This window comes from Gekko japonicus, unplaced genomic scaffold (assembly GCF_001447785.1).
Source record: "Gekko japonicus isolate JY-2015 unplaced genomic scaffold, Gekko_japonicus_V1.1 scaffold637, whole genome shotgun sequence".
Lineage (NCBI taxonomy): Eukaryota > Metazoa > Chordata > Lepidosauria > Squamata > Gekkonidae > Gekko > Gekko japonicus.
In genome coordinates, this window is record NW_015172573.1 from 858,910 (window position 1) to 874,746 (window position 15,837).

The window sequence follows — 15,837 nt, forward strand, 5'->3', positions numbered from 1 at the left end:
GCCGATGCCTCCGTCGCCTGGCTGGAGTGGCCGCGGGGGAGTCTGGAGTCGGGCGGCCGCTGGTGGGAGCCGCGGGTGCCCGGGCCGAGATTGGGGGGGCAAGGCGGGCGACAGAAGGCCGATGCCTCCGTCGCCCGGCCCTCTACAGAATCCACCCCCCAAACCTCCAGGTATTTCCCTCCTTAGAGCTGGCAACCCTACATTCCCCTCAGTGCCTGTTGGTAGGCAACTAAGCTTGGTCCTGTCACCTACTTTGGCCTTTGGGAGAAAACACATTGGGGCCAATCCTGATAGGGTTGCCAACTCCAGATGGGAAATTCCTGGAGGTTTGAGGGATGGAGCCTGAAGAGGGTGAGGTTTGAGGAGGGGTGGGACCTCAGACAGGTACACTGCCATAGACTCCACCCTCCAAACCAGTCAGTCTCACATAGGGAACCATTGTTGCCAATCTCCAGGTGAGGGCTGGAGAGCACTCAGTATTACAACTGCTCTGCAGAAGGGAGGGCAGAAGTCAGCTGAAGTCAAAGGGGCAGATAATGGTAGGTTGGTGGCTAGCTGGGAAGGAGATGGGGTTGCCAACTACATGCTGACAAATTCCTGGGGATTTGAGGGGTGGAGCCTGGAGAGGGTGGGGTTTGCAGAGGGGTGGGACCTCAGACAGGTAGAATGCCATAGACTCCACCCTCCAAACCAGCCATTTTGTCCTGGGTAACAATTGTTGCCAATCTCCAGGTGAGGGCTACAGATTACTCACAATTACAACTGCTCTTCAGGTAGCAGAGATCAGTTCCTCTGGAGAAAACAGTGGACTCTGTCATTATACCCTGCTGAGGTCACCACAGCAAATTGACACTGTTTGTCCAAAGCCAGAGCACTGCCCCAGAGCCTCTTTCTAGATCCCGTTGTATTGCTTTCACAACGGGCTTTACTGCTAGTATAATTATAAGCTTGATCCTTCTTCTTAGTCGCTTGAAGTTAGTAAATGTGCTGTGGCATTACCTGGACTGCAGTAGCATGTAATTAATACCAAAGAGAAATGCCATCTAGTGGCACAATGGAGACAGGGCATGCAAGACTTGTTCCTTTGCACTAGGGGTGTGCAAGAAAAAAAAATCGGTTGACTTCGGATTTGGGTACTTTTGACCCAAGACTATTCAGTATTTCAGAGTATTCCCAAATACTGGCAGGGCTTTTTTTTTCTGGGGAAACGCACTGTAACCTCTTTGACAATTTTTTAAAAAAATGTTTAAAAGTTCATGAGTTTTCAGTATAGAAATCGAAAACTTCCTTTCCCTCTTGAGAATTCTGGCATCTCTTAAAAAAAGAAAAAAGAAAGAAAGCCCTGAACAACCAGTATCGGTACTGTTCTGGTATTCGGGTTAATACTTGGGAAACCTGAATATATTTGGCTCCATTATACCCTATGCGGACCACTGTCCCCATAGGGTACAATGGAGAAGGGATTTAAAGTTTAAATCCCTGCTGGATTGACTTGTCTCATGCCACTGCTGCTTGGTGACTCTGCGACTCATCCCAGCAAGCATTTAAGTTTAAATCCCTGTGGGGAGAGCTTCTTCTGTGGGGTGATTTCAACCACACCACAGAAGAAGCCAGCGATGGGATCTGTACGGGCAGGGAGGACTCTCTCCCCGCTGTTCAGACCCAGTTGCCTGGCAGGGCTTCTTCTGCAGGGTGGTTTCAACCAACTCGCAGAAGCTGTACACGCCAGGGAAGGGATGGAAAGTTTAAACCCCTTCCTTGCTCTCTGGAGTCGCACTGCAGCTGCAGCCTGACTCTAGGAGGGGAGGGGCTTAAACTTTAAATCCCTTCCCTTCACTCGGGAAGCCCAAATAAAAGCCGAATAATATCAGCCGAACAATATCAGCTTTTATTTGGGCAGGGCTACTTTGGTAGCCAAATACAGATCTCTGATTTGTATTCAGCTGAATAAATACTACCAGCTAGCAGAGTAAACCCATACTGAAAAGGAAAACACACCCCGCCATGGATCCCGAGCAACCTTTTTTCACTGGCACAAAGATTTCTGGCTACAGAGCATGATATTCCCCTCTCCCCTCCCACAACAGCACGATATCCTGTTCCTGGGGTCCCACCCCACTGGGGGGGGGGAGACACCTTTCTTGGCTAAAGTTATCCATGGAACAAGTTTGGAACCCACTGGCTCAGTGTTGGCGATGAAGTAACTCCACTGCTGTCCCTAAGAGGTCCTTGGCCACAGGCAACTGTACACGACTTTGGCTCCTGGCCACACCGATCCACTCACCTGTATGAATGAGGATGTGTCTCTTGAGATGATAGCTGCTCCGGAAGGCACCGTAGCAGTGCTCGCAAATAAAGTTCTTGGGGATCCGGAGCTGGAAGGATCCATTCTGTTCGATCACCACCACCTGCAATTGCAGCACTCTTGGTTACCTTTATGGCTAGCACATAAATGTGCCTGGTCTAGGCCTGTAGCCTGAGGGCCATGCATCAGACCCACTGAGCTATGCCACCTGCCCTGCCAAATCTCTCCTCCAACTGCTGCTTCTAAAGCTTACTGCTGCTGCTGCTGGCACTCTAGTTGCAGTGCCATGTTTTCTGCACATGCATGCTTCACCGCAGAACCAGATGCTGGGGGGGGGGGGATATCCAGGATGCAGAGTCTCCCTCCTGCAGTTCAAAACATACCCAGCCTCAACTTCCATTCTAAAGCTTTCCAATGCAAACCTTGGCCAAGACGCACACGAGGAGGTTCCAAAGCACCACACATTCACAATGCCCCTTTCACGGCTATGTCGATCGTTGAACAGACACAACGCAGGTTGCTCTCACTGAGCCCAGTGTATTGCAAACCGTGAACAGACTGAGTGAAGAAACCGACTGGGGAAACAGCTTTGGGCCCTTTTGGTATCATGTGAGAATGAGTGGGGACCCAATGGAACTGACATGCAAAATGTGTAAAAGTGAACAGGAGTAACAGCTGGGATCCAACTTAGGCTCACGCAAGAGACTTGCTTTCGAACCACCGAGAGGCATCCTTGTGCTGAAAATGGCTTCTCTGAAACAATCCACAGTTTCAAAATTTTCCAAAGGAGGAAATGCCACTTGAGAGCAGCAAATCTAAAGAGGCCTCCCTTGTGTCCTTAGAACAAGTTTCATGGTTCTTTGGGGTTTTCACCCCATATTAACCAGAATCCAGAGCTGACCTGGGGCACTTCACTCAGGCTGGTCTCCAGCCTCCAGGAACTCGAAAGATTTTCTCAGCCAGACACCCCCCCCCCCGATGCACGGTTGCACTCCGGCACCCAGGAATCTGAGATATCTCTCCCACCCTGCTACTAATACCCAGAGCCGTCTGCTGCTCAGCTCTATGGGAAAGCAGAAGAGGTCGGAGAATGCGGTACTGGGCATGGAATTAGCTTCATTAAAATTCCGTTTAATTATAAATGAATTAAGGTGACAGATTTCTAGCCTTTGTGCCTGGGAAGGTATGTTGGAAAGTGTGCTGCTGACATCTCAGAAACCAGACGGATGTGTAAGATTTCTAGCATTGAAGGGTGAGGGCATCAGTTCCCTCTGCCATTCTGAGCAAAGACTAGCAACAGAATAAAAAGCATGTGTAACGAGCTACTATGGTCAAACAGAGAGTCAAGTTTGGTGTAGGGGTTAGGAACCTGGACTCTAATCTGACAGAACTGGGTTTGATTCCCCACTCCTCCACATGCAGCTGCTGGCATGACCTTGGGTCAGTCACAAGTTCTCTCAGAGCTGTTCTCTCAAGAGCAGTTCTTGAAAGAGCTCTCTCAGCCCCCACCTACCTCATGGGGTGGGGAAGGGAAAGGAGACTGTAAGCTGCTCTGAGACTTCTTTGGATAGTGAAGGGTGGGGTATAAACCCACTCTCTTCTTTTTCTTCAAATTGCATGATAACAAAGCGTTATCTTTTATCAGTATGGAATACGGATCACCTGGATGCACAAGTTTGTTTTTAAAAGACACAGCCCTATTAATATCCTGTAGTGGGTCACTACTAAAGATACTTCTTTTTTGCCTGTCCCAGAAAAATTACTAAAGGCAGGGTTTTTTTTATTTATGTGTTGTTCAAGGCTATCCCCACTGAGTCCAGGTTGTGGCTCCAAAGGACACCACCAGCTCTTGCAAGTCACAAAGCTATTTCACAGCTACTTCCCCACCACCACCACCCAGGTACTGCATTTTTAAAAAATTCTTCTCTCCCCGCATAGAGCCTAAAGAGGCACCTACCTACCACAAGTATGCAAGGCAGCTAACAGTGGCACAGGGCACCCTCCCACCATTTCCCTCTCACAACAACCCTTCAGGGTAAGACAGACAGCATCCGTCTGGCCCAAGGTCATTCAGTAAGCTTCAAGCCTGAACAGGAATTTGAAACCAGGTTTCCCCTATCAAAATTCCAGCACTTGAGCATCTACAACACACAAACTTTCTTTAAAGGTATGTCAGGATTTGCTCAATGAACATAAGAACATAAGAGACGCCAATGTTGGATCAGGCCAAAGGCCCATCCAGTCCAACACCCTGTGTCACACAGTGGCCAGAAATACCAGGTGCCATCAGGAGGTCCACCAGTGGGGCCAGGACATTAGAAGCCCTCCCACTGTTGAACCCCCAAGCACCAAGAAGACAGAGCATCACTTGCCCCAGAGCCCCTATCTATACCTTGTGGCTAATAACCACTGATGGACCTCTGCTCCATATGCTTATCCAATTCCCTCTTGAAGCCGTCCATGCTTGTAGCCACCACCACCTCCTGTGGCAGTGAATTCCGTGCGTGAATCACTCTTTGGGTGAAGAAGTACTTCCTTTTATCTGTTCTAACCCGACCACTCAGCAATTTCATGGAGTGCCCACGAGTTCTTGTATTGTGAGAAAGTGAATGGGAACTGGGGTCAGGATTAAAACCTGATTCCCTGTACTGACAGTTTCAAAGGGTAGCTGTGTTGGTCTGCAGCAGAACAGCCATACTTGAGTCCAGGGCTAAGAGACCAAAAAGATTTTCAGGGTATGAGCTCCTGAAGAGTCAAAGGTGCCCTCCGCGAGATGCAACTAAGGAAGCTTTGACTCCCAAAACCTCAGTACAATCCTAGGCAGAGTTACATCCTTCTAAGTCCACTGAAGTCAACAGGGGGAAACACTGTTTAGGGCTGTGGTTTTGAGCTTCCTACGGCACCCTCATATGGCTTCAATTTGAAGATTTTCTGGATGCTTTACATTCAGGACAAGTTTGTACATGCGCATCAGTGCTCAGATGCACCGATTCACAATGCTGCCATCCCCAGAAGTCACAAGGCAACTGCTCTGATCCCCACTAGATTACACAACAGATCTGGGAAGATCACATGGTCTATGCAGGTGAGAATTCCCATAAGGCAGAAGCTCTGCAACAGCCCCCAGCAAGGCAGCATGTCTGTCTTTGAGTACTGCCTCCTGCACTCCCAAGTTACTCCTAATGTGTGGAATGGAAGTTCCTATGTTTCCTGTTCTTCAGTGGCCCACACCTCAATTGGAACAAGGCTTGCATTTGGATAAAGCATTTTAAAGCAACCAATTGGCAGGTGGTGGTGGACTCGATTACTGCTGTCCAGTGAAGGAAAATGCCCATTAATCTGAGCAATGGTCGATTCTAAGCTTCAAAGGTACCCTTCTAGACCCACAAGGTGTACCATACGACGGCTCTGTAGGGACAGGAAGATGGTTCTGGCTAGGCCGTACTATGTAAGATTACCTGCCTTTTTAAGGGACTTTTTAGGTTGGGACCCTTCTGTTGTTTCTTCTTCCTTCCGGCTGCGAGATTTCTCACTCTCTTTGCGGTGACCCTTTGCAGACAGAAAGCGGGACAGCAAGTCAGACCAATGCCAGCAACGTCACCCCCCCCCCCACAGGCCTACACGCCATGTTCCCTGTCCTGACTCCTTCTGCTTTGTCACCCCACTGGCACAAACAGAAGAGGGCACCTAGGAGCAGATAAGCTGTAAATGGGCTGCCCCATACCAACATATCTGGTGCACCCCCTCTCTCTCCGTTCTCCACCTGCTTGGAGCTTTGCTTCGGCATCATCTTCTTGCTGGCAACAGTTGGCACGAGGCAAACCCCAGAGAGACCCTCGCAGGCCAGGAGACTTGCCTAGGGAGAGACAAATACAAAGTGAGGAGGGGAAGCTGAGTGCGGTCCGAGGTAGCAAGCTGGCAAGAGGACGGGCCTGCCCTTTCTTTCTAAGCTGTTGTCTGCAACGCGATTTGTGGTACCTTTTCCTACAAAGGTTACGCAAGGAATTGTGGAAGCGAGGGGGGGGGGATTTGGAAATCCCTTGCACGCAACTGAAAACCTGCCCCCCCAAGTCCCCCACCTCCCTGTAGCATCTCCCCCACCCCCCTTTAACTGACTCTCCATTGCTGCCCATTCTGCATCATGTTGTTTTGTGTAGTTTTCCCCGTCTTTCTTTTGGCTAAATTTACAAAGTTATTTTTCTACCCACCTGGGGCACCCTCCTCCCAAGTATGTAGGTTGCCTTGTCTGTGGGCTGCCTGGCTTTGCAACTTTTATCATTATTGGTATATAAGCCACTAACTTTACTATCTGGTAAACAGAATACCAGCACCTACTGGAGAGTGAGCCTCAAGTTAGGCCCAGTGAAATGCAGTTAAATGTTCCCAACAAAGAAAACATGAACCCACTTTATACGCACACTTCTTTTCTTTCCTGGCACTCAAGAGACCAGAGTTTAAATATTTTAGACTGTTTCCTTCCCCCTTGCCTATCCCCTGCAAAAGGGGACCCAAAGAGATCTCAATCAACATAACCGTGCAAATAAGTCTATGATCATTCCTAGTCAGCTCGCAGTCCTGTCCCTTAAAAAGAAAAGAAAGGAGACAGATATGTACAACTTCACCCCTGGTGAATGTACCATTCACATGTGCAGGAGCATGAGAATGGGGGAGCAGGAACCATGAGTTGATGGAATGGGCTACATCATCCTGAAGTAGAAGCCCAGCTGTTTACTGACATCTGTTTCAGGGTTGAACATTCCTTTGCATTAAAAAAAGAACTCCAAGTGCCTATCAAAGCAGGAAGAAAAGCTGTATTCTCCTTCTTAGCCTGCTGTGCTAATTTTTGTATTTGCAGGGTATTTTTAATGTAAGGGAGCAGTCTTCCATTTGAAGTCTGGAGCGGCCCATTCTACCACCTCAGTCCCCTGCATGCATGAATGAGGTCCTACTCGCCACTGGTGACCTTGCAGGCTGCTATTTATAAGCCTCCCATAGCACTGGTACAGATCTTGCGGCCTACAAAGGTGTATGCGGCAATATGCTGGCAGATCTAGAAAGTTATCTCCATGCATCATTTACCGGATGGGTATTCCAAGTATCTTACAGAAACATCCCTAAGTCTTAAGGGTGGCCGTGTGTGTGGAAAAACTAAGCTTCCATGTGAGGAGCAGGGAAGAATGAAAGATAGGTAGCTCAGGTTACAGCACTGGATTTCCTCCTGCAGATCTTACTTGCTTCAAAAACCTGTGCAAGGGGAAAGCAAGGAAACAGCAGAAGCTAACACCTTTGAGGTACCACAGGTGTGATGTCTGCACCTGGCCAAGCCCCCCGAGACCCAGAGTTCATCACAGTTTGATCTTTCTTACATCAAAGATGCAGCCTTTAGAGGCCGCCATCTGGCTGCTTCTAAGCATTAATTTTCAAAAGGCACCTAAGGAAGGCAATGCTGGAAGAGATCCTCAAAGGAAAACAAAGAAAGCAGAAAGAGATGCAAGGAAGGCTGTGGAGCAACTGGCCCCTCCACGGCCGAAGCTGAAGGATATACATCCCAAATCCCTTTGGCTGTCGGGACCAATGCGGTCATCTCCGCAGAAGGGTGGGTACGCAGTTGGGTGGCAAGCTAGGGAATTCATTGCACAAAAGGAGCTAGGCCAAAGTTTGTGCCAAACAAGGAGTAAAAATGGATGCAATGAAAGCACTGCGGTATTTAATGACCTAAAATTATTCAAACCGAAGTTAGAGCATCGCCACTTGACAAGGTGGAAAAGAGCGGGAGGAAATGATCAATTCATTCTGCCTACCACTCTTAAAAACCCACTGCGGGAACTGTTTTGAGTCTCCCTGCTGCCTCTTTGGTGCTCTGCTCATCCTAAGGATCTGGGACAGTCTTCGAAGTTATAATGCTAATGGGAGAAAAACAAAACTAACAGGGAACATTTGGGCCTACACACAGAAGTAAACAAAGTCAACCCTGGAACAGATTCATGCATTTATCGACGATGTCCTTACACGTGCAAAGCCTTGTTCCTAAAAAAATACACTTGATAATGGGGAGTCAATTTCCTCATGTGCACAAATTAAAATACGTTTTGATATGACATCCACTTGTAAACTCTCTACTTTCAACTGCGGACAGTTTTACTACTCTCTGAGCCAATTCGAGCCCCTGTTGTTGGCTGGCAGGGGTGGGGGTGAGGGAGGGCAGGACACAAATATTTCAACTAATTAAGCCAAACGGAGGCCAGCCCAGACAGCTTTCTCGAGCTCTGGCAGGTTCTGAACACTGCACCACAATGCAGGGAAACCAGGTGCAAAGCCATCCATTGCTCTTGAAACTGACCGGAGTTGGTATGGCTAACTGGAGACCTGCAGGCAGCATCTGGCTGACACAGTGGTGACTCTGTCCAGATTCCACAACCACTTACTGTACCATGCTAGTGTCCTACTAAAGTTGAGGAACAGGAAGGACTAAGGGAGAAAAAGGGAGCCTTAGCATTCCCCTGTAAGGAGCTTCTGCAAAAGTGGAAGTGCCTTCCACTTCCCACTGGCCTCTACACCGACCACGAAAAAGCTGCTAAGCTCAACACAGAGAGACAAGGATTCAGGACTCAACACAGAGAGACAAGCGGGTTGGAGGAGGATAGCAAGCCACTGCGCCACTGGCCATGAAGAGCTAAACGGTTCATGTTACACGGAGCAGGTTCACCACTGTGGGCCTTTCATAGCCACCTCCTGTAATGAAGAATTCCTGTTGGACAGGGTGGGAGAACCAGGGCCTGTTACCTGAGCCATCGCGTTAGTCTGACAGTCCTCAACACGTAGATTACGCCAAGTCCTTACGCTTTTTCTCTCTCGCCCACGAAAGAATTTTACGACTACAAAGATTTTTCAGTAAATCGTTTCTGCGCTGGTCCCGTCCAATACCTTCCACTTTGTTGACATCTTTCTGGAGTCGGAGAGCCCAGAACGGCACGCAGCGAGTTCCCCCCCCCCAGTGACTTTAAAGCTGGGGAAAGCTACAGACTGCGCTGCTGCGGACAGGTCACACCAAACCTAACTCCTCCGGCTGGATGGCCCACCCTGGAGAAAAGGATGCCAAGGTCCTTCTTGCACGGCCGCTGTGGTTATCACCGTGTTTCCTCCTCTAGTTTGAGCCTGCAGATTAAGAAAGGTTTATTGACCCACCTGTCTGGAAAGGGACAGAGAGAAATACAGGTTGATCAGGGCGTCAAAGAACCATCAAAGCCAGGATGAAATACATGACAGCACCAAGCCGTGTGTTTTAGCTAGTCATTTCTGAATCTTCCTACGTTATAGTGCAGGGGTGGCCAAACTGTGGCTTTGGAGCCACATGCGGCTCTTTCACACATATTGTGCGGCTCCTGGCTGGGAAAGCTAAATATCATTAGCAAACAAATATCATTGGACAAATAAATATCATTATCAAATATCTGCTTTTACAGCTTTTGTTATTATTTTTGGCAGTCTCATTTAATGTTAATAACAAGCAAATTCGCATATCTCCCAGTAAAAACGTGTAGTATTTGCTCATGTCTTGTGGCTCTCGAACATCTGACATTTATTCTATGTGGCTCTTAAGTTAAGCAATTTTGGCCACCCCTCTTATAGTGCAACTGAGAAAACACAGTAAACATGCTGTTGTGAGTTGTAACCCTACCAAGCACAACTCCAATCTGCAATCAAATAATACAGAAGCAAATACTTGATGCGAGACTAAAACCCAGTGTAACCGTGTAAACAGCTATGTTACAATGACCAGATAGCTAACCTTAGCTACTCCACACCCAGGAATATTAGCAACACAGAGAATGATAAATTTGCATAGCGTAAACGGCCTGAATATCATATGCAGAAATTCTCTAGGCCTTCCAAAAACAAAGGCAACATTCCGCTCCTATCTCATACATTTTTATCCCACCCTTCCTCCAAGGACCTCAGGGCATCATACACAGGTCTCCGCTCCTCCAGTTTATACTCACAACAACCCTGTGAGGTAGCCGAGGCTGAGAGTGTGCACAACCCAAGGTCTCCCAGTGCACTTCCATGGCAGAACGGGAATTCAAACCTGGGCCTCCCAGATCCTAGTGTTATGCTGTAATCACTACACCCATTCTGACTCACATCATTAGGAAAGCAAACTTGAGGTCCTGCGATTTCTGTGCATTTGCTTAAATGCAGCCATTTGAGGGAATATGCATAAGTCAGGCACTTAACTAGCACCTGCATAAGAGAACCAATGTGATATGGTGGTCACAAGGGCCAATGGGGTAACCTGTTAGCTCTACTGCAGTAATACATGAATAGGAATCTGACAAAATTCCCCTGATGGAAAGATCTAGCTAAAGTTCATAATGTGTGACAATTTTTACTACACAATCATCATTGTGTGGGAAGCATTCACAGACCAGATGGGAGGGAATGTTCCCTCTAAGCTGTGGTGTCTTGTGAGCAAAAATTCTACTTTGTGAGCTACTGGCATTAAAGATGTGAGCGAGTGATTGGGCTGCTGCATAAATTAGTTTGCTCTGGAGCCCTCCTTCCTGAGCTAAGACAAAAATGTGTGAGCTGGAGGCTAAAGAACTGTGCGCTAGCTCACACTAACTCAGCTTAGAGGGAATACTGGAGGGAACTGCAAATTTTTAATTACTGTATAATGCTAGATATGTTTTTTATATGTTTTTATGGTTTTAGAATGGTGTACATTGCCTAGAGCCCCATGGTCATGGGGATTAGGCGATCAATAAATGTAATAAAATAAATAAATAGTGCTGTTTTATAGAATTAGAAAATCAAACAGTCCTCCCCCCTCCCCGAGCAGTTTACAATTTAACCTGCAAGGGTCTCAAGATGTTAATATAAGGAAACACTGTCAAAGGTGCTCATGCTCTTATGTATTTTGAAATGAAGAATGAAGGGAAGGAGTTCCTTAAAACGCAGCCTCAACGTTGTTCAGGGCTGCTTCAAGTAGATGTCATTCCAAGGGGGAGAAAGAACAATCATGCAAGGGATCTTTCAGCACACACTCCCCCCCCCATATGCAGGACCCTATACTTTTGTTCCTTCTTAAGATCTTCATACAGCTTTCATAAACACATGAAGCTGGTTTACCGTGAGACAAACCACTGGCTTACCAAGGCCAGTCTTTCTACTTGGATTGCCAGCTGCTCTCCAAGGTCTCACGAACAAGTCTTTCATAGCAACCACTACCTCTTCCTTTCAGCTGAAGATGCCAGGGACTGAACCTTGCACTTCCTGAGCCACAGCATCAGCCCCATCACCTGAGGTCCAATACAAAGAAGGACCCTCTACTTAGCAACTCTGTATTTTGTGAAGCAGCCCTAAACTTGACAAAAACAACAACAACAAAATCCCAAGAAAGGGGACGCTTATCTTATTGTAGATGAGTACCATCCATTCACTTCCCTCAATGTGACACATATGAAGAATATATAGATTGTGTTTTCTATATATAGTAGCAGCCTCAGTCTGCCAGGGAACTCATTTTGACAAAACAGTTGGTGTCTCAAGGAACAGGATTTTTTGTTTAGTTTTGTTGTTGTTTTGCCTAAATGTAACCAAAGAAAACTGAACAGAACTAGTGCATCTTGGACTGATGTTTGAATCCCGTTCTGCCATGTAAGTCCACTAGGTGACCTTGGGCTGGTCACTCTCCAAGTCAACCTGACATACCTCACAGGGTGGTTGTTGTGAGGCCAAAAGGGGCAAAAGGAGAGCACTGTGGTAAGGTATTCTGGGTCTCTGAAGAGCAGAAAAACAGGTTATAACAATCTAAAGAAGACCGACAGACAAGGATTGGCCCCATATGTGAGTTTAGAAGAGAAATGGCTGAAAAGGACGCCACCGCATAAACGCCGAGAGCTGGCTGCATATTATTCTATGTGGCTCTTAAGTTAAGCAATTTTGGCCACCCCTCTTATAGTGCAACTGAGAAAACACAGTAAACATGCTGTTGTGAGTTGTAACCCTACCAAGCACAACTCCAATCTGCAATCAAATAATACAGAAGCAAATACTTGATGCGAGACTAAAACCCAGTGTAACCGTGTAAACAGCTATGTTACAATGACCAGATAGCTAACCTTAGCTACTCCACACCCAGGAATATTAGCAACACAGAGAATGATAAATTTGCATAGCGTAAACGGCCTGAATATCATATGCAGAAATTCTCTAGGCCTTCCAAAAACAAAGGCAACATTCCGCTCCTATCTCATACATTTTTATCCCACCCTTCCTCCAAGGACCTCAGGGCATCATACACAGGTCTCCGCTCCTCCAGTTTATACTCACAACAACCCTGTGAGGTAGCCGAGGCTGAGAGTGTGCACAACCCAAGGTCTCCCAGTGCACTTCCATGGCAGAACGGGAATTCAAACCTGGGCCTCCCAGATCCTAGTGTTATGCTGTAATCACTACACCCATTCTGACTCACATCATTAGGAAAGCAAACTTGAGGTCCTGCGATTTCTGTGCATTTGCTTAAATGCAGCCATTTGAGGGAATATGCATAAGTCAGGCACTTAACTAGCACCTGCATAAGAGAACCAATGTGATATGGTGGTCACAAGGGCCAATGGGGTAACCTGTTAGCTCTACTGCAGTAATACATGAATAGGAATCTGACAAAATTCCCCTGATGGAAAGATCTAGCTAAAGTTCATAATGTGTGACAATTTTTACTACACAATCATCATTGTGTGGGAAGCATTCACAGACCAGATGGGAGGGAATGTTCCCTCTAAGCTGTGGTGTCTTGTGAGCAAAAATTCTACTTTGTGAGCTACTGGCATTAAAGATGTGAGCGAGTGATTGGGCTGCTGCATAAATTAGTTTGCTCTGGAGCCCTCCTTCCTGAGCTAAGACAAAAATGTGTGAGCTGGAGGCTAAAGAACTGTGCGCTAGCTCACACTAACTCAGCTTAGAGGGAATACTGGAGGGAACTGCAAATTTTTAATTACTGTATAATGCTAGATATGTTTTTTATATGTTTTTATGGTTTTAGAATGGTGTACATTGCCTAGAGCCCCATGGTCATGGGGATTAGGCGATCAATAAATGTAATAAAATAAATAAATAGTGCTGTTTTATAGAATTAGAAAATCAAACAGTCCTCCCCCCTCCCCGAGCAGTTTACAATTTAACCTGCAAGGGTCTCAAGATGTTAATATAAGGAAACGCTGTCAAATGTGCTTAGCTCTTATGCATTTTGAAATGAAGAATGAATGAAGGGCTTTGGAAGGAGTTCCTTAAAACGCGGCCTCAACATTGTTCAGGGCTGCTTCAAGTAGATGTCATTCCAAGGGGGAGAAAGAACAATCATGCAAGGGATCTTTCAGCACACACTCCCCCCCCCATATGCAGGACCCTATACTTTTGTTCCTTCTTAAGATCTTCATACAGCTTTCATAAACACATGAAGCTGGTTTACCGTGAGACAAACCACTGGCTTACCAAGGCCAGTCTTTCTACTTGGACTGCCAGCTGCTCTCCAAGGTCTCACGAACAAGTCTTTCATAGCAACCACTACCTCTTCCTTTCAGCTGAAGATGCCAGGGACTGAACCTTGCACTTCCTGAGCCACAGCATCAGCCCCATCACCTGAGGTCCAATACAAAGAAGGACCCTCTACTTAGCAACTCTGTATTTTGTGAAGCAGCCCTAAACTTGACAAAAACAACAACAACAAAATCCCAAGAAAGGGGACGCTTATCTTTTTGTAGATGAGTACCATCCATTCACTTCCCTCAATGTGACACATATGAAGAATATATAGATTGTGTTTTCTATATATAGTAGCAGCCTCAGTCTGCCAGGGAACTCATTTTGACAAAACAGTTGGTGTCTCAAGGAACAGGATTTTTTGTTTAGTTTTGTTGTTGTTTTGCCTAAATGTAACCAAAGAAAACTGAACAGAACTAGTGCATCTTGGACTGATGTTTGAATCCCGTTCTGCCATGTAAGTCCACTAGGTGACCTTGGGCTGGTCACTCTCCAAGTCAACCTGACATACCTCACAGGGTGGTTGTTGTGAGGCCAAAAGGGGCAAAAGGAGAGCACTGTGGTAAGGTATTCTGGGTCTCTGAAGAGCAGAAAAACAGGTTATAACAATCTAAAGAAGACCGACAGACAAGGATTGGCCCCATATGTGAGTTTAGAAGAGAAATGGCTGAAAAGGACGCCACCGCATAAACGCCGAGAGCTGGCTGCATATAACTTTAAAAAGACCCAAAAAGCCAAAACAAAACACTGCTGCAAAAAAAATGCAAGCGGCGTGCACGGGGGCGGTCAAAGCAGCAGAACTTGACGTGCCAGAAGGAATGCGGGGAGGCGGCGAGCGCGCAGCGAACACTGGCCCACCGGATCGCGAAAAGGAAGGTCGCGCCACACGACAAGCTTCCCATCCCGCAAGAAGGCAGCGCGATGCACGCGCGAGAAGAACAGGTGCCAGGGCCGGAGCAAAGCCATGCTCGGTGGCTTGCACCAAGAACAGCTGCCACCGAACCACCCACGCTCCCTCACTCACCCTCTCCGCCTTGTTCCCAGCTGCTGTCCTCCACCATTGCCACCATCTGTGGCCTCCCCGCTATGTCCTCGTAGTGGTGGCAGAGGGAGCTGAGGAGGAGGAGGTGGCTTTCAAGGCAAGCGTGAGTGGCTCCTGCTCTTTTGAAGGAGGAACTGCTCGTGCCTGCTCTGCAAGCCACAAGATCGTAGCTTGCAAGGCAAGCACGAGTGGCTCCCGCTCTTTTGAAGCAGGAACTGCTCGTGCCTGCTCTGCAAGCCACGAGATCGCAGCTTGCAAGGCAATCACGAGTGGCTCCCCCTCTTTTGAAGCATGAACTGCTCACGCCTGCCCTGCAAGCCATGAGATTGTGGCTTGCAAGGCAAGCATGAACGGCTACCGCTCTTTTGAAGCAGGAACTGCTTGCGGCTTGCAAAGCAAGGAACTGCTCGTAGCTGGCAAGGCAAGCGTGAATGGCTCCCACTCTTTTGAAGCAGGAACTACGCACGCGCCCGGGTGTGCCGGGCCAGAGGCAGGCGCCCAGTTGTTGTGCACGCGCGCGGGAGAGGCAGCGTGGCTCTTCCCCCTCCCCTCCCGCCGCTTATCGACTCCGGTACCTGACTCCGCTTGCCGTTGCTCCACGCTCCCCTTCCCCTGTAGGAGGGGAAGGACAAGTTCGAGCACAGCCACCCCCGCCGTCGAATACTCCCGGCCCCTGCAGCCACCGTCGCCGCCGCCACTGCTCCGGAAGCGGAACATAGGAGCCCGGTACACCCAGGCAACCAGTTCCGCTCGGTGCTTACTAGTGCGCGCGCGTTGAGAGACTCCTTGGAATTCCCGCCGCCGCCGCCATCTTGGTAGAGGGCAGAAAGAAGAAACTGTTACCAAGGTTACCAGGCGTAGAAATGCAGATTTAACAAAGACCGAGGCCCCCTGCAGTCACGGCGGGGTATAGCCCCCCACTGCTTTAGAAGCCCTGGTTTACACGTGC

General features: G+C 47.9%; 1 protein-coding gene across 3 annotated transcripts in view; it reads right to left on the reverse strand.

Moving 5' to 3' along the window:
- ZNF740 (zinc finger protein 740) overlaps nt 1-15,570 on the reverse strand; it is a 19,933-nt gene extending 4,363 nt beyond the window's left edge. The window contains exons 1-5 of one of the 3 annotated variants that reach the window (XM_015421376.1): nt 15,464-15,570; nt 9,089-9,460; nt 6,069-6,161; nt 5,768-5,854; nt 2,285-2,408 (exon numbers count right to left, since the gene is read on the reverse strand). In XM_015421376.1, coding sequence (XP_015276862.1) covers nt 2,285-2,408; nt 5,768-5,854; nt 6,069-6,161; nt 9,089-9,097 — 313 coding nt within the window. In that variant the 5' untranslated portion in view covers nt 9,098-9,460; nt 15,464-15,570. Of the gene's footprint in view, nt 1-2,284; nt 2,409-5,767; nt 5,855-6,029; nt 6,162-9,088; nt 9,495-15,463 lie in introns of all 3 variants that reach the window. The other 2 variants (XM_015421374.1, XM_015421375.1) reach the window with 2 other exon arrangements.
- Nucleotides 15,571-15,837: the final 267 nt, after the last annotated feature.